Here is a 21,976-nt window from a genome sequence, read left to right as displayed (position 1 = left end):
AATATATATAAATATAGGACAAAACACACATCACGACGAAAGACAACACTACATAAAGAGAGACCTAAGACAACAACATAGCAAGGCAGCAACCCATGACAACACAGCATGGTAGCAACACAATATGGTAGCAACACAAAATAGTAGCAACACAAAACATAGTACAAACATTATTGGGCACAGACAACAGCAAGAAGGTAGAGACAACAATACATCACACAAAGCAGCCACAACTGTCAGTAAGTGTCCATGATTGAGTCTTTGAATGAAGAGATGGTGATAAAACTGTCCAGTTTGAGTGTTTGTTGCAGCTCATTCCAGTTGCTAGCAAACTGAAAAGTGTATGACGTGTCTCCTCTCTAACGCCCAGGAAGCTCAGATTCAAACTCCCATTCGAAAGCTCTGCAAGTGTTATGTCAAAATGCATTCGTTACTCACAAAATATGAGGTTTCGCTGAGCAACCGTCTTCATTTATTACCGTTTGGCCAGTATGTACTTCCAAAAAAGGTATGAATAAAATGTACAAGCAATCTAAAAAATGTATCTTCGGCACATTCAATGTATTGCGCTGTTGTAGAATTCGGCCGTAAGAGCGCAGAAGACAACTCTGATGAGTGCATTTTGTCCCCTTGAATGGACCAATGCCACTTGAAAGTGCTGTGTTAGAGGCCATCTTTCATGGTCCTACTAATCTCTGTCCTCTAACAGCTTCTATACCTTTAGTGTTCCACTAGTGCATGTTTTTGGGGTTCAGTGTTCTGGGCCACCTGTGCATGGTACTGGAAGAGGTCCAGTGTGCATGTATAAAGTAACCAGGCAGGATTTTGGACTGTTTGAGATAGAGGGCAACAGGCCACCTGCAACAGGGGCTTGCCCACTCTGGGCCCCAAGTCCTCGCTTTTAACTGGTTGCCAAGCTGGTGCTTCTTTCATGTGTGCCTGAGCTCTAAGACATTGGCAAATATTGAACAAGGCTTGGTCCAGACTCAAATGCATCGGTTGTCACAGAGTCACCGCTGTTATGCAGAGAAGATCAGTGCGTGAGCATCGCTAGGCCTGTTGTATTAACATCTGTGTGTGGACAAAGCTATTGTTGATTCTCAGCAAACATAAATGCTCACTTTTGATGAGCTTAGGCTTTACCATGGTGCACTGTAAACAAATGGAGATGAATGAAAGAAACAGAGCCTGGATATGTTTTCTACAGACAAGTGATGCTGTGATTGGATGTTAGTGCTGGAGATCAGTAGTAGTAGATCACAGCCATAGCCTGCATTCTTTACTTAGACTCCATAACTCAGAATCCATCTGTATCATATTGTTTGCCCAATATAAATATGTACATCAAAGCATTCCTGTGTATGTACTTTCCTCTTAATTTCTGTGGTTACAGAATGTAAAAATTTTAGACATACTGTACATTAACTCATCTTTTGGGACCATTAGTGACCTACTGTTCCTTTGTTTTGAAGAGCTTCCATAACTTCAGGATTTCCGTGTCCACACTGTAGGCCTGTTTGCTCAACAAATGATCTCTATTTATTTAAAGTGGAGAATGATCGTCATTGTGCCTTTACTTTACCTTTGTAAATGGTCTGTGAAGAATAGTAACGACTTGCCCAACAATTTACTCTTAAGGAGTGTAGACGAGCCTACCGTTACATCTTAAGGTTGTTACGTTCCCCAATAAGAAACCCAAAATATCGCTCCTCAACAGAAAAAGGTAACTAACAAATGAACCACTGACAACCAGAAGGAAACAGGTGGGTTTTTAAAATGTGTTCCGAAAGGCATCCATGGGGGTTCCTCCTGACTGGGTGCTGGCAAAGCAACCTCGAGTAGGATCTTAAACACCATGGATGCCCACTCGCTTTGCCAGATATCAGACAAACTAAAGGAAAAGAAAACCCACAACAGGTAAGGGAGTGCAAACAAAACAGGTGACACAAAATAAAAGGATTGGTTTCACAACTTAGTGGGAGTGCTAAACAGCAGTCGTTCAACAGCTCTCATGCCAACTAGAGCATTGGTTCTGCAGCTCTTAAATATCACCTGTGCCAGCACCGGTGAAACTAACAACTGACTAACGAGGGGCCAGGTGTAACACATCCTGACCAACTAAGATGACTCCAGTCAGTGCACGTCCACACCCAAATATAACCAACCTCGAAATTGAAAACCAAAGCCTGTAACAAGGTCCGAGGACCTTATGTTATTTTCAGAGGTAGACTTGCTCTGGCAGCCAAAACAGGCAAATACGCCATCTAAACGTGACTCGATTATCAATTGGTTCTAGAAACATAAAGCCCTTTACTTTCATATCACTTCAAAATCATTTCACAAACGCAAAACATGCACTTCCTGTACAGTAGTGGATGCTCCTAAGAGGAGGAAGAGATGACCATCCTACTCAGTGAATTTCAGAAGAAAAATAAATTGTGAAACATTAAAAAACAAAACAAATGTATAACACTATACTAAATCTATTCACATGTCTACAAAAAAAACCAGATTAAAACACACTGTTTTGCTATGAAGGTCTATAGTAGCTCAACAGCACTCTCTAGGTTAGCTCCATGGTGTAGCCAAAGGACAGCTATTTTCTGTCCTCTGGGTACATAGACTTCAATACAAAACCTAGGAGGCTCATGGTTCTCACTCCCTTCCATAGACATACACAGTAATTGAGACGACTTCCGGAGGACGTCCTCCAACCCATCAGAGCTCTTGCAGCATGAACTGACATGTTGTCCATCCAATCAAAGGATCAGACAATGAATCTAGTACTGAAAGAATAAGCTACAGCTAGCTAGCACTGCAGTGCATAAAGTGTTTTGAGTAGTTAACTCAAAGAGAGAAAGACAATAGTTGAACAGTTTTGAACAAATACATTTCTTATATTTTTTGAGAGAAGAAGCAGAGATAGCTAGCTATATTTTGTTGTATTTTTTTCTTCTTCGTTTACCTTTCACTTGCTAGTGCAGCTAATTTAGTCTACTCAATAACTGGACACAAACAGAGATTAATGCTATTTTGTGTGCTCGAACAGCCGAAAGAACCCTCACCGAAGTCCAAAACTAACAAATTATTTTGAACTGGTTTGGCTCGGAAGAATGCGGATGCTTTTAGTAGTACAAGCAAGCAAATCCCAATCTTCACTAGCATACAGATTATAGCTAAAGAACTAGTGGAGGAATGTACATAAGCACATACCCGAAGGTTATAGAAATAATACCTTGTGGTAAATAAGAACTCATGTGTAAGCAGTTACAACAAATTACAAATCTCTATACATATACAAATTGCTGGACATGAGGCCGCCAAGTGCAAATCAATTGGCTAGCAAAAATACCAACTCGGTGTGCTATAACACAATATGCATTATGATAAGGTACTTAGTGTTGCATGAACACAAACTTGTGCAAAGTTATTATAAGTAAGGAAATAACAAAGGCAATGTTGGCACCAGGGTAAAATTCCCTGCTGCTTTCATCCAGTTAGGGCTGGTTCTGACCGCAGAATATGCACATTTCTGCATTTGCAGAAACAGGTGAGTGACGTAGCACCCAAAATGGCAGGGAATATTGTACGCTAACCCTAACCCTATAAAGGTGTGTAATAATTAAACTTTTTGTTTTTTGAAAACGATGCCTCGCTGGTATGAAAGATACACTCCTTATGTTTCCAAAACCGTACCACAAGCAATGTGTGTTCACATTCAGACCGACTGTCAGAGCGCTTAACAAAAATTCCCCGGTAAGAAGATACCTTCATCAATATGCGCTAAAGGTAGTTTGCATCTATGAATGGGGTAAGTAAAGACATACAAGCTAGTTCACCACTTAAACCTGCTGTTGGTGGACAGGAAGCATTACCTTGTGATGAAACTCACCTGGTTGGGCCATGAACATTAAAAGGGTGGAACTGGTGTGGCCTGTTTGGCGTTGTTGTTTCTCTCCACCAATCGTCAAACCTGTCTTGAAGCAAGAGCATGTATTTATAAATTCCTTCACAAGTGACTTCCTCATTTTCACCATACTGTTGTCTGATGACTGTCAACTCACTAACTCTCTGGAAGTTTCAAACAACATACTTGGAACATATTTATATTTCCTTTCTGTAAGGTCGTGAAGCAGCGGTGTACTGTCTAAGCAGGTATGTGGATGTTTTTTCATATTTAATGATGTAATATGATGATAATTTGTTAAAGGCCCAGTTTTATATAAATATCAAATTATTTCTGAGTAACAAGGACATTCCTGTACATTTTTCCATTAAAATTGTAAAAAAGAAACAAAAGCAAAAAATTATTATCAAGACAGAATTTTGCTAGGAGTGATCTGAGTGGGGAGGGGAAACCTGAAAACTAGCTGTTATTGGCAGAGAGGTTTGGAACTGGCTTTGTTATTTGTCTATTAACTTATGTATTGCCTGGTGATGTCACCAGGCAAGCCAAAAGTCCACCCATGCAAAACCTGCTAATTAGAAGGTCCTGTGTAGATTGTATTTTCAACCAGCAACTATCAGGAAAAGACACTGATCAAATTGTTTTACAGTGTTCGTTTCATGAACAGCTGTACAATAGGATACAAAAAAAATGAATTTTGACTGCACTGGGCCTTTCACAATCTCTATAGGATACGCTATGAACGGCACTTTGATGAGAACCCAGAAATGTGCGTACACAGAAAGCTAACATATGGAATTGTCTTAAGATGGTCATACCATGATTCTGTATGATTTTGCATTTTAGGACCCCTTTAGGTAAAAAAATATATATATTTCAAAATTATTTGATAAAATATAGCATTTGGTCTTTACAACTATAGCCCATAGAAACACATTCAATAACACATTCATAAATGTCAAAAAAGACACTTAGAAAATTAATCACAAGGAATAATGTTTTGAAGTGTCTGTCCTATATCTAGGACATATAATAAAGCCCAGGAAATATATATATTTACACATATTTAACCCCTTATTTTTGTTGGCACAAACTATCTCCATGCTTCCATTCATTTGTATGGGTTACCTTCAGACGACTCCCGTGAATCTTGTGGGGGTCGTAAAGAAAAACGGAGAACACCATCGTGAGAGTGAGAGTCTCCCCTTTTCACAGTGTAGCCCAGACCATTCGGACACTATATATGTTTTCGTGAGAAAACCATGTCTCATGGTCTGACAAACATCGCTGTAGCTCGGCCATCTTCCACCACAGATGCGGAAGGCTGACATAGGCAGATGCGATGGATTGAGACACAGTCCATGCAAAACATATCTCTAGCTTAAACTGATGGATTTTGATGGGGATTTTTGTTATTATATTACTTAGATTGACCAACGGGTGGGTCAATATACTGTCAAGGATGAACCAATAATGCTGTCATTTTATCTTGTCTTTGCAGTCTCTGTGTGAAAGGGTGTTGCCTGTCTTCTGCATCACTCAGCATGGGCCCCAAGAAGAAAACTGTCTGGGAGAACCTGCGTGAGAAGACCAAGACCCACTTCAACAACATAAAGAAGAAGACAACCCCGGGGAAGCTGGAGAAGAAAAAGCCCAAGCCCCTGCATTATAGACGCAGTATGTCAGTGCCGGACCTGAGGTTTGTTCAGGAAGCTGAATCCTCTCCAGTAGAAAGTGCATTCTCCACAGCCTCTCACGCCATCTTATTTGACAGCTCCTCAGGTTCAAGTGATAATGCCTCTTTTATCTCAGTTCCTCTATTCAAGGACAGGCTGACTGCAACTGATGCAGGCCCCTCAGGTAGAAAGACTGTGTATGATTTGGCTTTCAAAGATAACATGAATGTGTCTGTTTCTAGAATGAGTGCACCTGTGGAGACACAAACTCTCTATGATGAATCAGAAGAGGAGGACATGGCAGCCTTTATGGGCAGAATCCACATGCCATCAGACAAATGGAATACACCTGCAGAGAGGTCAACTTCTTCTGCTTCTTCTACTTCAGCAGAAAGAGTAAAAACACCAGTGGACAGAGGGAACCCACCCGTACCTACCCCGAGATCAAATGCTCCAAATATACATGCGTGCACAACAAGATTGACTTCATCAGTGGAGGGAATTAATGTTTCTACAGAAAGATTGCTCTTCTCTGAAGACAGAGTGGCCGCTAGGGACCAAGTGAGTACATCTACTGAAAGATTTGCTTCTTCTGTCTCTGACCAAACAAGCCTAGTTACAGAGAGACTGTCTGAAACCAGGGAGGGAGGGAAACAACCAGCAGAAGTGAAATGGTCTGTTCCTCCAAAACCACAGGACAGATTGAACATTCCTCCAGATAGATGGTTTCTGCCAGTGAACAGGGCGGACAGGATGGGCACCCCAGACAGGATGGGCACCCCTGCTGACAGTGTGGATGGTTCTGCGTGTGGAACCCCATTAGAGAAAGAACCCTACACGTTCTGGCCCACTGACTCTGAGGACCTGGATATGCCAGAGCCCCCAGTATCCACAGACATCAGAGACATCTTCTGCAGGGAGCTTCAGGAAGACAATGAGGTCAGATGACACACTAATATTGAACTTTATCATACCCTCCACAGATATAGTTCTAGACCTAGTGCATACAGTGTAAAGTCAAAATACGGACTAAAAGACAGTTTTCACACACGTTTTGATATAAAATAAATGTATCTATGTCACAGTAACACAGGATACTTTAGTGACCATAAGACAGTATGTTTGACGTAGTGTATTTTCACTGTGGTCTCATTAGCATGAACATTTGCAAGCTCTCTTTTCACATTCAAATAATGTGGACTGGTTTTTCACACTCTTGAGCTGTTATGCCTGCTCTCTGCCTCAAGGTTTTCTATGATCAGTCTCTAGATCCGTTACAATAGAATTGCATAATGTCAAGGATTGTGCTTAAGATAATGCTTCAGTGGTTCTTTGTCAGAAATGGAACCTTTATTTAACTTGGCAAGTCAGTTAAGAACAAATTCTTATTTACAATGACGGCCTACCCAGGCCAAATCCGGACGACGCTGGGCCAATTGTGTGCCGCACTATGGGACTCCCAATCACGGTCGGCTGTGATACAGCCTGGATTCGAACCAGGGACTGTAGTGACACCTCCAGCACTGAGATGCAGTGCCTTAGACCGCTGTGGCACTCGGGAGCCCGATATGATGTCAAATAGAAGCAAACATTTTTTCGAAGCTTTTGTGTAGACCTGAAGTCACTTCCAAGGTATTATCTGTGGATCTGTCTATTTGATGTTTGCTATGCATGGCCGGAAACTTGCTGATCTAACTAGTTGCAGTCACAATTATAATAAGTTCAACATTGGTCAAGAACGACGACCGAACATTATAACACATAACTTTGTTCCATACTTTGTAGATGTCTTTTTGTTATGCTTACATTCTTTCACCTGTAGTTACCCAACGAGCACAATGACTTCTATGCCCAGCCCTTGCAGGCAACAATGTGAATACTGGACTTGGACATCCAGACCTTGTTAATGATAATGGACAACACTAAGGCTGTAGACTATAGAGCATCATATCAATGTGATTCCTTTCATTGACAGGCTATGGCAGCAGGGAGCCTACCTGGTCCTATTCAGAAGTACCTCCTCACTGTCAACCTGAAGGAGGGCAGGAACCTGGTCATCAGAGACCGCAACGGTAAGTGGAGGAGGTCTACATATGGATGAACGTAATCTCTGAGGCATGCTCTGAGGCATGCTGGGTATATTGATATATACAGTTGAAGTCAGAAGTTTACATACACCTTAGCCAAATACATTTAAACTCAGTTTTTCACAATCCCTGACATTTAATCCTAGTAAACATTTTCTGTCTTAGGTCAGTTAGGATCACCACTTTGTTTTAAGAATGTGATGTATCAGAATAAAGAAGAGAGAATGATTTATTTCAGCATTTATTTCTTTCATCACATTCCCAGTAGGTCAGAAGTTTACATACACTCAATTAGTATTTGGTAGTGTTGCCTTTAAATTGTTTAACTTGGGGTAAAACGTTTCGGGTAGCCTTCCACAAGCTTCCCACAATAAGTTGGGTGAATTTTGTCCCATTCTGTCACGACATCGACGGAAGGTGGCGCCCCTCCTCACCCGGGCGGCGCTCGGCGGTCGTCGTCGCCGGCCTACTAGCTGCCACCGATCCTTTGTTTCATTTTCGGTTGGTTAGGTCTACGTTAGGTACGCACCTGTTTTGTATTAGTTTATTAGTGGGGGGGGGGTGTATTTATTCTTGCTATGTAGGTTTGTTTTTTGTGTGTGATTATTTTACGTCAGGACGATTCGTCTGGGTCCCTCTGCCTGTGGGTTTTGCAGAGTATATTGTGGGCTGCGTCCCTACATTGTGTGCGGGCTGGTATTTTGGGCTTTTTGTATTGTTGGACTTGTGTCTCCTGCGCTTGATTTCACCCCTCCTGCTTCCTTGAGCCGCCTGACACATTCCTCCTGACAGAGTTGCTGTAACTGAGTCAGGTTTGTAGGCCTCCTTGCTCGCAACGCTTTTTCAGTTCTGCCCAAAAATGTTCTATAGGATTGAGGTCAGGGCATTGTGGAAGGCCACTCCAATACCTTGACTCTGTTGTCCTTAAGCCATTTTGCCACAACTTTGGAAGTATGCTTGGGGTCATTGTCCATTTGGAAGACCCATTTGCGACCAAGCTCTAACTTCCTGACTGATGTCTTGAGATGTTTCTTCAATATAGCCACAAAATTTTCCTCCCTCATGATGCCATCTATTTTGTGAAGTACACCAGTCACTCCTGCAGCAAAGCACCTCCACAACATGATGCTGCCACCCCCGTGCTTCACGGTTGGGATGGTGTTCTTCGGCTTGCAAGCCTCCCCCTTTTTCCTCCAAACATAACGATGGTCTTTATGGCCATTTTTGTTTCATCAGACCAGAGGACATTTCTCCAAAAAGTATGATCTTTGTTCCCATGTGCAGTTGCAAACTGTAGTCTGACTTTTTTATTGCTGTTTTGCAGCAGTTGCTTCTTCCTTGCTGAGCGGCCTTTCAGGTTAATTCGATATAGGATTTGTTTTACTGTGGATATAGATACCTTTGTACCTGTTTCCTCCAGCATCTTCACAAGGTCCTTTGCTGTTGTTCTGGGATTGATTTGCACTTTTTGCACCAAAGTACGTTCATCTTTAGGAGACAGAAGTGTCACCTTCCTAAGCGGTATGATGGCTGCGTGGTCCCATGGTGTTTATACTTGCGTACTATTATTTGTACAGATGAATGTGGCACCTTCAGGCATTTGGAAATTGCTCCCAAGGATGAACCAGACTTTGGCTGATTTATTTTGATTTTCCCATTATGTCAAGCAAAGAGGCACTGAGTTTAAAGGTAGGTCTTGAAATACATCCACAGGTACACGTCCAATTGACTCAAATTATGTCAATTAGCCTATCAGAAGCTTCTAAAGCCATGACATCATTTTCGGGAATTTTCCGAGCTGTTTAAAGGCAGTCACCTTAGTGTATGTAAACTTCTGATCCACTGGAATTGTGATACAGTGAAATAATCTGTCTGTAAACAATTGTTGGAAAAATGACTTTTGTCATGCACAAAGTAGAGGTCCTAACCAACTTGCAAAAACTACAGTTTGTTAACAAGGCATTTGTGGAGTCGTTGAAAAACAAGTTTTAATGACTCCAACATAAGTGTATGTAAACTTCCGACTTCAACTGTACATACTTACAATTTGAGGAGGAGTGGATTATGCTGAGTCAGATGATGACAAAGCAGTTAACTTTTCTAGGGTATGGGGCAGTATTTTGACATCCAGATGAAAGGCGTGCCCAAATTAAACTCCCTGCTACTCAGGCTCAGAAGGTAGGATATGCATATTATTAGTAGAGTTGGATATAAAATACTCTGAAGTTTCTAAAACTGTTTGAATGATGTCTGTGAGTATATCAGAAGTCATATGGTAGGCAAAACCCTGAAAAATCCAACCAGGAAGTGTGGAAATCTGAGGTTTGTAGTTTTTCAAGTGATTGCCTATACAGTATACAGTGACTTAGGGTTCATTTTGCACTTCCTAAGGCTTCCACTAGATGTCAACAGTCTTTGGAACGTTGCTTCAGACTTCTACTGTGAATATGGATAGAATAACAGCTCCTGGAAGTAGAGGAGTGAGAAAATGACATGAGCTCAGTGGCGCACGCTCATGTGAGAGTTAGCTGTGTTCCTTTTCTTTTCTGAAGACATTGGAATTGTCCGGTTGGAATATTACTGAAGATTTATGTTAAAAACATCCTAAAGATTGATGCTATACATCGTTTGACATATTTCTACGAACGTAAATATAACTTTTTGGGACTTTTCGTCGTGACATTTTGCGCGCGCTTCCTGCATTTGGAGTAGTGGACTGAACGCGCAAACAAAAAGGAGGTATTTGGACATAAATGATGGACTTTATCGAACAAAACAAACATTTATTGTGGACCTGGGATTCCTGGGAGTGCATTCTGATGAAGATCATCAAAGGTAAGTGAATATTTATAATATTATTTCAGAGTTTTGTTGACTCCACAAAATGGCGGGTTTGGTTTCGTGTCTGAATGCTGTACTCAGATTATTGCACAGTGTGCTTTCGCTGTAAAGTTTTTTTTAAATCTGACACAGCGGTTGCATTAAGGAGAAGTGTATCTATATTCTTTGAATAACAGTTTAATATTTTATCAATGTTTATGATGAGTATTTCTGTAAATTGATGTGCTCATTCACCAGAAGTTTTGGGAGGCAAAACATTTCTGATCAGTACACGCCATTGTAAAATGTGTTTTTTGGATAGAAATATGAACTTTATCGAGCAAAACATACATGTATTGTGTAACATGAAGTCCTATGAGTGCCATCTGATGAAGATCATCAAAGGTTAGTGATTCATTTTAGCTGTATTTCTAGTTTTTGTGACGCCTCTCCTTGCTTGGAAAATGGCTGTGTGGTTTTTCTTGTATAGGTGCTGTCCTAACATAATCTAATGCTATGCTTTTGCCGTAAAGCCTTTTTGAAATCGGACAAGGTGGTTGGATTAACGAGAAGTGTATCTTTAAAATGGGATGTAATAGTTGTATGTTTGATAAATTTGAATTATGAGATTTTTGTTGTTTTGAATTTGGCGCCCTTCTATTTCACTTTCTGTTGGCAGTGTGTCCCGCATACCCCAGAGAGGTTTAATTATATTTACTTTGCTGATCTTAAAAAACTATTGTGGACGCACATACTGTACAAAGGGCACCTACCTGTGTCAAATGTATTTTTTACAGTGATTACAGCATGCTGTTCTTGTTCATCGTTATTTTCACCTGCGTAAAGACATATGTTCATATCACATTAGCTGCTCTAAACAGTATGTTTTCACTGTTTTAGACAAACTGAAGCAGAGCAATTGAGATTATACACTACCGTTCAAAAGTTTGGGGTCATTTAGAAATGTCCTTGTTTTTGATAGAAAAGCATATTTTTGTCCATTTAAAAGAACATCAAATTGATCAGTGTAGACATTGTTAATGTTGCAAATGAATATTGTAGCTGGAAACAACATATTTTTTTAAATGGAATATCTACATAGGCGTACAGAGGACTTGTGAGCCATCTGTTTCTCAAACTAGACACTCTAATGTACTTGTCCTCTTGCTCAGTTGTGCAACGGGGCCTCCCACTCCTCTTTCTATTCTGGTTAGAGCCAGTTTGTGCTGTTTTGTGAAGGGAGTTGTACACAGAGTCAGTTTCTTGGCAATTTCTCGCATGGAATAGCCTTAATTTCTCAGAACAAGAATAGACTGACGAGTTTCAGAAGAAAGTCTTTGCTTCTGGCCATTTTGAGCCTGTAATCGAACCCACAAATGCTGATGCTCCAGATACTCAACTAGTTTAAAAACAGTTTTCAGCTGTGCTAACATAATTGCAAAAGGGTTTTCTAATGATCAATCAATGGGCCTCTGTACGCCTGTGTAGATATTCCATTAGAAATCAGTAGTTTCCAGCTACAATATTCATTTACAACATTAACAATGTCTACACTTTATTTCTGATCAATTTGATGTTATTTTAATGGACAAAAAAATGTGCTTTTCTTTCAAAAAAAAATTCATTTCTAAGTGACCCCAAACTTTTGAATGGTAGTGTATATTTGGTGAAACTGTCCCTCAAATTGTTTGCTTTACTATGGTAATTTCCAATAGAAACTGTGTTCCACTTTCACTCAACACTAATCCCACCCTGACTTTCAGGGTGTGTCTCATACACACAGAAGTCACACAGAGGGAAATGTTGTGGTCTACAGTATGTGTAGGCCTAATGACAATGCTTTTGATCAATGCTACTGTTTACAAGTGAAGGTCCCTGTTAAATGTTGTCGCTGAAGAGCAGGGAGATACCAGAAAAGCATGCAGTCAGACCAGATTTGGTCTCTGTCGCCAAAACACACCTGGGAGCCTTTCCTTATGGAAGCACACCCTACTCCACTCCATATTAGCAGTTACACTAGAGGTTACATGGGTCTGGTATCTTAGACATGTTTCTGTCACTTTGGAAAAGATGGATGATCTTCATATAATGCAGAAGTTTGTTTTGCCAGCCAAGCTCCACCACAGTATTCCTAGTGGTGTGCTGAATAGATTGCGAAGCACTGTGGCGGTTTCTATGTAAGCAAACATGTGTGGAGAAACAAATTGTGGTGCGGTTTTAATAACCAATGCAAATTTTAGAGGCTAAATTGTTAAGTCATTTGGAGAGTGCATGCAATGTTTTGCAGCTGCTGGCAAACTATTTTCCTGCCACAAATGACAAACTGCCACCTGCTGGAGATTTCCTAAAATACATCCTAAGAAGTTCTCACCTTTTTGTGTGTTCTGAACCCCTGAAAGGAAATCCCTGTTCTTAGATCATTATGGTTTGAAATATTTGTTTACTTTCTCATAATTATGAGTTTAGTCCGCATAGGACAGTAGATGTTGACTTGTTGGAATGTCATTATATAGCATTCTATCATATTCTACACAGATTAGATCAGGGATGGGCAACTGTTTTTGGAACTCAGTCAGGGTCTCAATGTACTTTTGAGAGAGAATACACAAGGTGCAATTTCGAAACTTGGTTGTGCATCAGCAGTTTTTCTCTTGTTTTATCAGTCACTGACAGTCACTCAATTAGCCATGTCAGCTAACAATTTTTAGATTGGTAAATTAGTCTAGTCCGCTATCTAAACTTGTAGTAATCATGGCCGAATACCGACCATTCATGCATGGCACGTGCCCAGGGGCCCTGACCTCCAAGGGGACCCAATTGATTTTGTTAGTCACTCTCACTCAGATATCACATTAACGTGGCATAAGTCATGGCAAAATGTGTAGAATTGCAGGAAATGTACTTTAAAACTGCAAACATTTCTCTGCACCCCATGGCAAAATGGATTGAATTGCAGGAAATTAACTGGATAAATAAATATCTGTCCCATGGCAAAATTTGTGGAATTGCATGAAATGTGTTATACAATTGCTCAATTCTCTCTGCCCCATGGCAAACATTTGTAAAATTGCAGGTAATTAACTTTATAACATAAACTTTTCTCTCTGCCGCCAAGACAGGTGCCAGTAAAATGTTTTGCCTGCAAGGTGGGGGAGCCCCCCAACCAAATCTCGCTTAAGGGCCCTACACACCCTACACACGACAGAACGTAGTTTTCACACGTTGTTCTAAATACTTTTGTTTGGCTCAAATTTTGGAACGGAACATATACGACGCTCTGTCGCTCTGTTTGCGTGAAGTGTGTAGCGTCCTTTAGGGCCCCCAAAAGGCTAGGGCCGGCCCCATCAAAGTTGCCCATCCCTGAATTATACTTAACGACTGTGGAATACTAACTGACTGTTTGGGGTCTGGATCCAAAAAAGGATTGATTGTTAGACATAACATTTTCTGAATATGAATTATCTATTCTCACCTCCAAAATACAACTCAAATGTTTCTCAAATGCATACCTCCATTTTTTTTACATTTCCTCAGTCATCTGTCAATTGTCATTGTGGACTTGTAGGGATGCAAAGGGATTTCGTTTGGGGAAGCAGCAACCTCAAGTGTCAATACACTGAATTGCTGTTTGAAAGTAACGTGTGGCCTTCATTCATTTCTCCTCTGCTATTGAAAACCAAACATCACTGCAACATTTTGTTTGTTTGATTTTATGAACAGTTGGATGTTTTTGGCTGCATTTCAATAAAACCTTCTTAGATCTCCAATCTTAAGTTTCACCTGACTGACCATCGCTGCCATATGTAGGCTTTTTTTATTTTCTCCATTTCAAATCAAATGTTATTTGTCAAACACATACATTTTCAACTAGGCAAGTCAGTTAAGAACAATTTCTTATTTTCAATGACAGCCCAGGAACAGTGGGTTAACTGCCTTGTTCAGGGGAAGAACGACAGATTTTTTACCTTGTCAGCTCAGGGATTCAATCTTGCAACCTTTTGGTTACTAGTCCAACGCTCTAACCACTAGGCTACCTGCTGCCCTAATAGAACAGGTGTAGACCTTACTGTGAAATGCTTACTTACAAGCCCTTAATCAGCAATGCAGTTTTAAGAATAATAAGAGTTTAGAAAAAGATTTACTAAATAAACTAAAGTAAAAAATAAAAGGCAACAATAAAATAACAATAACGAGGCTATATACAGGCGGTACCGGTACGGAGTCAATGTGCGGGGGTACAGTTTCGTCGAGGTAGTTGAGATAATATGTACAGTACCAGTCAACATTTTGGACACACCTACTCAGTCAAGGGTTTTTCTTAATTTTTTTACTATTTTCTACATTGTAGAATAATAGTGAAGACATCACAATATGAAATTGCACATATGGAATCATGTAGTAACCAGAAAAGTGTTAAACAAATCAAAATATATTTTGTATTTTAGATTCTTCAAAGTAGCCACTCTTTGCCTTGATGACAGCTTTGCACACTCTTGGCATTCTCTCAACCAGCTTCATGAGGAATGCTTTTCTAACAGTATTGAAAGAGTTCCCACATATGCTGAGCACTTGTTGGCTGATTTTCCTTCACTCTGCATTCCAAACCATCTCAATTGGTTTGATGTCGGGTGATTGTGGAGGCTAGGTCATCTGATGCAGCACTCCATCATTGTCGTTATTCTGTGGATCTGTTGGAGCGGTATGCAAATTGGAGTGGGATGATGGTGTTGACGTGAGCCATGACCAGCCTTTCAAAGCACTTCATGGCTACAGACGTGAGTGCTATGGGTCGGTAGTCATTTAGGCAGGTTCTTGAGCACAGGGACTATGGTGGGCTGCTTGAAACATTTAGGTATTACAGACTCGGCCAGGGACAGGTTGAAAATGTAATTGAAGACACTTGCCAGTGGGTCAGCACATGCTTGGAGTACATGTGCTGGTAATCCGTCTGGCCCTTCAGCCTTGTGAATGTTAACCTGTTTAAAGGTCTTGCTCACATTGACTACGGCTAGCATGGTCAAACAGTCATCTGGAACAGCTGGTGCTCTCATGCATGCTTCAGTGTTGCTTGCCTCAAAGCACGCATAGAAGTAATTTAGCTTGTCTGGTAGGCTTGTCCCTGGACAGCTCGCGGCTGGGCCTCGCAAGCATCGGAGCCGGTGTAGTAGGATTTAATCTTAGTCCTGTATTTATGCTTTGCCTGTTTGATAGTTCATTTGAGGGCACAGCGGGATTTCTTAAGTGTCCAGGTTAGAGTCCCACTCCTTGAAAGTGGCAGCTCTACCCTTTAGCACAGTGCAGATTTTGGCTGTAATCCATGGCTTCTGGTTGGGGTATGTACGTACGGTTACTGTGGGGATAATGTCATCGATGCACTTATTGATGAAGCCAGAAACTGATGTGGCATACTCCTGAATGCCATCGGATGAGCCCCGGAACATATTCCAGTCTCTGCTAGCAAAACAGTCCTGTAGCTTAGCATCTGCATTATCTGACCACTTCCGCATTAAGCGAGTCACTGGTCCTTGCTGCTTTAGTTTTTGCTTGTAAGCAGGAATCAGGAAGATAGAATTATGTAGCCCTCCACTTGTGCTGAGGTTTCCTGTGTAACTGTGGCCATGGCTTCCCTGGCCTTGTTGTCTCGAGCCACAGCTCCCTGCTAGTTGAGACCTTACTTTTCCTGACAGGATGTCACCATGATGATGATGCAATCCCCGCACGCCCGCTGCCTCTCCACCGTTTTTCCAACAATAAACATGGTGCCAGAGACCCACCAACACCATCCACTGTCATTACATATTCTAAAAGGACCCTTGCCACCAGCCCCCACTTTTATTTTTTTGTTCTCCCTTTTTTTCACCGTTAATTTCCATCGTCACCGTTCTCAGTCATGCCAGAGCTTTTCTTCTCACTGGCTGCCACATTCTTCTCCTGTCAAGTTGCCTGGAGGTTTCCCTGTCACAGACTGGCAGGGTGGAGCTGCTGTGGGTCCTGCCTGCCTTTGGGAGATGTTCATTTGGAGTGGGGAGCTGACAGGCCTGACAGCCCATCCCCGCAGGGCTTTGTCATGTGATTCAAGCCTCCCTGCAGGCTCTCTCAAGCACCCCTTTATTCCTCCATACAAATGAAGGCATGGGACTGGCTTTCATTTTTCAGCCAATCTGCATGCAATGGCTGAAACAAAGACAGCCTGTCCCCCCACCCCACCACCAGGCAGACTTTATTAACAGGCTTGGGAGATTAACACCGGTTGCTCCTGGTTTCTGGACTTTATTTGCTGGTTGTCTCATGCTGGCGAGGGTTTCTACTCTTTCACAATTAAACAGCTACATCCCTCTGTTTTCTGAAATAAATGTGGGGTGCACCTCCTCCCTGCATATCTCAGTTTCTCACACAACCGCTCTTTGATTTATCTAGCTGGGGGGAGGGTGCAGATCTGTCTTGTCATATATATAAAAATATATATATGTGATATCTTTTTTTAGTACCATTTTTGTAAATGATGATACTCACCCCTTAGCAAGTATGATTTTGTGTCATGATTGATTTTGTTGATAATGTTGTTATCTTATAATGGTTTTTATATGCTATTATCTGAACATTCCATTTTCCTTAATTTTCTCTAGGTACAAGTGATCCTTATGTCAAGTTCAAACTGGAAGGAAAGACGTTTTACAAAAGCAAAGTTGTGTATAAGAACCTGAATCCAAAATGGAGTGAGTCCTTCTCTTTCCCCCTGCAGGATTGGGAGCAGGTTGTCGACGTGAGGGTGAGTATCCCATTAATCTGTTGTTTTGACTTACGTTGTCTAAGTACTTATATTGTCTTAAGTGTCATAGCTATGGCCTGCATAGGATACACAACTGGCATACAATAAGAGTTAATTGTGCCAAAGCCTGATAGACATACAAAAACCATATTTTATACTGAGTATGGTGTTTCTAATTGCTGTAGGTCTATGATAAGGACCGTACCACTGATGAATTCATGGGTTCCAGCACAATTGTGATCAAAAACCTTGAATTAGACAAGTGAGTAATACACACACTACTAATCACTCAGCCTGTATATCATCTAGTAAACTGAAAAACTTATTGTGTAGACTCAATCTGGTAAATGATTGTATGTGTCTGTATCTCTCTCTCTGTCCAGGACCAGTGAGATGGTGCTAAGTCTGGAGGACCCCAGCAGTCTGGAGGATGACATGGGCGTCATCGTCATTGACACATGCCTAACTTTCAGAGATGCTACGATCAAAAGACCAGTAAGCATCATTTGATTGGAGTCTCTAAATAATGTTGCATCTCAGATTTTCAAACTCCATATTTTCAAGTTTATCCATAAATGTTTATCTCCGTTACAGAAACGGCACCAGAAAAATAGAAGATTTAGGGTAGGACATTGAATTTTCTACTTTCTACTTGCATATTTTTGTTGTGTAAATGTGTTCAATGCCAATATCTGCCAATGTGTCTATTGCTAGGATAGATATTCACAATACCAGTTATACTAACAGTATACTCCTCATTACTCGTCAGATGAGAAATCCAAATATGGCTGATATTGTGCCTAATTTTCAGCAGCAGGGGGCAGTATATCACTGCATTATAAACGATGATCATGACAAAGAACGAAGTCAAGTCCTAGGATTTTTGTTTTTGTGCATGCGTTTTCAACCTTAATTGTGTGAAATAATGTATTTCTTAGTTAATGGGGTTAACTTCCTTGTCACATTGCCAGCGACAAGTTTTGTTTTTGGAATAGTATTGTGTAAACAATGTCAGACTAAACCATACATTAGAATGATCTAAACATTTTAACTTCATATTTACATGTTAAATAAGCACATTTAGGAGTAGAGACTGTTTGGGGTTTAATATACAGCCCTATCTATTTTGAAGCATTGCGATTTAGGCTGAAATTGGAGGCAGTTAAAGTGTTTTGTTTTTTAGACTGACACTTCTCTCATTACGGTGATTGTGGGTTTATTCTCACGCCTATTCACTCGCTACATCTGCCAGAGTTTAATCTCCTGATAGGCCAGTAGACAATCTCCTTTTGATGTTAAATAGATAAGAAATAAAACACATTTCATTTACACATTGTATGCTCTGCAGATGGATAAATGAACAGACAAAGAGACAGAAATGTGTGATCCGACTCTCCCGATGGTCCTCTGCTCAAATGATGGTACAAATGTAGACTTCTGCAGAGGCAGACGGCAGTGCCAAGATTTGCCTGTGGCAGTATGACTATGTTCATTTTGTGACACGATTGAATTAATATTTTTTTTATAAATACAATATAAAATCCTGTTCCATTTCACACCTATCCTGGTGTCTGGGACTGAGCACTAAGCTCTTAGTCATTCTTCATCTCCCAGTGCTACTCCCCACTCCTGTTCACTCTCAGTACAACTACCACAGAGACAGTGAATCGAAAATGCCACAGTAAAACTCCGTCTCTGTGCGTTGTGTGATAGTGTTTCTGTCTGGAGGGGGCTGTGTGGGAGAGCGGGGGCTCTGCTGTTTGAGGCACGTTGCCAGTGTGAGATGCCAAAGATTCGTGACGCTGATAATTCCCAGGCATAGTGGGCAATAACCCAGATGTTAGGATGTAATATCACAGCTGTGGATGGACAGAGCCGCGTTACCAGCCAAATGGACGTAGGTCTGAGCCCATCCTGCTCGTCCCCATGCTGTCCTAGCATATGGAAGCAATCGCAGACCCCTTTAAGGACCAGGAATAGACTCTCTTTAGGGGCCACTTACAGTTAAGTGGAATTGTTTTGTTGGCCGCTGAGATAGAAATGTGTCCAAGATAAACACTTGGCGGGCCTTGCTTCATGTCGCTCCTCCACTCCGCTGTGTTCCTCCTCTTTAGAGAGGAGATGAGGGATATTTATAGGGCCGAGCAGCACTGTGCCGTGGTATTCCATGTTAATACAGGTCCCTCAGACGTACAGGCTTTGATCCCCAGCGGCCTGGGCCCTGGGTGGCGGTGTGGGCAGTGACCCCAGAGAGGATGGGAGGTACGGGGTGGCAGGGGAGCCATAGCTGGGGCTGGGCTGGGCTGTTTGAAGCCATGCCGGCCAGGGCAGCAGAGGGAGACAGAGTATCAAAGAGGTCGGAGCAGATTACAGTCCTGTTCTTTAATTACAGTCAGCCCCACACATCCCCTCTCTCTCTGCGGTTTGTTTTGAAAGAGATGGCCTATCACTGCACAGGCTCAAGGGAACTTTGAACACATAGATGCGTATCAAGGCCTGTTTCTCCCACTCTGTAGAGCCTCAGATCTATCTCTTTTCAAGCATTGTGATTTAGGCTGAAATTGGAGGCAGTTAAATTGTTTTGTTTTTTAGACTGACGCTTCTCTCATTATGGTGATTGTGGGTTTATTCTCACGCCTATTCAGTTGCAACATCTGCCACAGTTTAATCTCCTGATAGGCCAGTAGACAATCTCCTTTTGATGTTAAATAGATAGTCCCCGTCTTCCCCTGTGGCCCGGAAGGACGGTTAGATTTGGGAAAAGCTGTCCTTGATGTCTCTGTGTTCTGACATCCTGGACATCTTGTTCCTCTCATACCCTTCTAGCTGATTTGAGATTTGATTGGATAATTGAGATTTAGTGAAGAATAGACCAATGTGTACAATGCTGTATATGTCATTGCCAGGCTTTATGTACATCCATACATAATTTGCTGATGAGAGGGCTGTGTGGTTGGTTTGCATCATTACTCACTGCGGCCGGCTGTCTCCTGTGCAGTATGCCAAGTGTCCTGCCTCCCCACACTCTGTCTCTAGGTCTGTGATGAGTGGGACTGTCACAGCCAGGGACATCTGGCGGCTCTGCTCACTGACACCCCCCTCTCTCCAGGAACCTCTCCTCTCCCCACTGACGTGGCTCTGCTACATTCACTGGAGAAAGGCTAATGTGCTCAAACAGAAAGAGGCTGTAGCCCATGCAGTCCATGCAGATGAGGTGCCAGACTTGAGGCGCCGGTGAATAGTGGGGTAGCCACTCAGAGGATTTTGTCATGGAGGGTGTCCTAATGCAGCTGTGTGTCCATGTTTGTGTCTCTCAGTGTGTGTCCATGTTTGTGTCTCTCAGGGAGGCCAGAACCAGAAGGGGGACCAGTCCCAGCCACAGGATAAGGACCAGACCCAGGGTTCAGCTGAGGCCACCAATATGAGCCAGCTGTGGAGTGGCGTGTTTGGTATCACCCTGTTAGAGGGACAGGACATGCCTGAATACGGCCAGGGGAACGTCTATGTGCGTTACAGACTGGGAGAGCAGAAGTACAAGAGCAAGGTGAGCTTATTTCTCGATCTATTAGTCCTTTTGCCTCCTCCCTTCCTTTTCTCTTCCCTTATTTGCACATGCTCTCCACCCTCCTTTCTGCTGCTAATTTCTTCCCCCTCCCCTTTCTCTCCTTCTCTCCCTCACTTTCTTTCTCTCTCCCTTTCTTTCTCTGTCCCTCCCTTTCTCTGTCCCTCCCTTTCTCTCAGCAGGTGTGTTTCAGTGTTTTACCTCCACCTTGGCTCACTGGAGCATGGCAGAGCAGCTCATTAGACTGGGCATCTCTCTGCACCATGATCTCCTTCAGGTGGAGGGCTTCACTATGCTTCACTTGATTTGCATACCCAGCAGGCCCTGCTCGTCTACCTCTACTTGTTGGCCTCCCTCCTGATGATTCTGCAGCGCGCCAGTCTTGTGTTCTCATGTAATTTCTCTGTAAACCTCTCTGGTTTTGTTTTGGCTTGTTTGTTGAACAAAGCTAATTCTAACTGGATGCTGTCAGTAGTTACAATCCTAGAGAGGAGGCTGAGGAGCGCTCCCTCTCCTCTCCCCCACCCCGTCCTGGTCGCACTGAATGAAAACTAAATCCACCTGTCATGTAATCTCTGCTCATTGTGACACTGCATTAAACCTGACACCGCTTTGCATCAGGCCGTGTGTGTTCCAGTGCCCACCCACACTACAGTACTGTATCAGCACTATGCTCTATCACTCTCTCCCTCAGAACCTGTGCGTTCAGGCCAACCCTCGTTGGAGGGAGAAGTTTGACTTCAACAAGTATGAGAACTGGCTGGAGCTACTGCAGGTGGAGGTGTTTGTTAAGAGAGGCAGGAAGAGTGAGGAATCCTGGGGAATGTTAGTATGGCCTTGATTGTCTGATTGTTTGTTATCTTGACTGTTCTTTTAGATGGACATTGTTCAGCCGTGATATTGAAGGCTGATACCGTCTTGTGTGCAGGTTTGAGGTGGACCTGTCCAAGCTGCCAGTAAACACACAGCAGCTCTACACACAAGCCCTGGACCCAGGCAAAGGCAGGCTGATATTACTGGCCACCTTCAACCCCTGCAGTGAGGTCTCCATATCAGACATTAACAAACCTCCCCTGGAACAGCCAGACGAGAAGGACCAAATACTGGAGAAATATGTTAGTATCTTTAGGGAAATATTACTACTTATTCATGTCA

General features: G+C 42.1%; 1 protein-coding gene across 2 annotated transcripts in view; it reads left to right on the top strand.

The window, feature by feature from the left end:
• Positions 1 to 3,980: 3,980 nt before the first annotated feature.
• Positions 3,981 to 21,976, top strand: part of LOC106573768 (multiple C2 and transmembrane domain-containing protein 2) — a 48,462-nt gene continuing 30,466 nt past the window's right edge. Inside the window, exons 1-11 of one of the 2 annotated variants that reach the window (XM_014149115.3) lie at positions 3,981 to 4,155; positions 5,409 to 5,606; positions 5,826 to 6,522; positions 7,559 to 7,655; positions 17,117 to 17,259; positions 17,445 to 17,521; positions 17,643 to 17,754; positions 17,854 to 17,883; positions 20,603 to 20,803; positions 21,516 to 21,646; positions 21,750 to 21,936. In XM_014149115.3, the coding sequence (XP_014004590.3) occupies positions 5,452 to 5,606; positions 5,826 to 6,522; positions 7,559 to 7,655; positions 17,117 to 17,259; positions 17,445 to 17,521; positions 17,643 to 17,754; positions 17,854 to 17,883; positions 20,603 to 20,803; positions 21,516 to 21,646; positions 21,750 to 21,936 (1,830 nt within the window). In that variant the 5' untranslated portion in view covers positions 3,981 to 4,155; positions 5,409 to 5,451. Of the gene's footprint in view, positions 4,156 to 5,408; positions 6,523 to 7,558; positions 7,656 to 17,116; positions 17,260 to 17,444; positions 17,522 to 17,642; positions 17,755 to 17,853; positions 17,884 to 20,602; positions 20,804 to 21,515; positions 21,647 to 21,749; positions 21,937 to 21,976 lie in introns of both variants that reach the window. The other variant, XM_014149112.3, reaches the window with a different exon arrangement.

Source organism: Salmo salar, chromosome 16 (assembly GCF_965601325.2).
Source record: "Salmo salar chromosome 16, fSalSal1, whole genome shotgun sequence".
NCBI lineage: Eukaryota > Metazoa > Chordata > Actinopteri > Salmoniformes > Salmonidae > Salmo > Salmo salar.
Note: the sequence above shows the minus strand (reverse complement) of the source record. Positions and strands in the feature narration are given on the sequence as shown.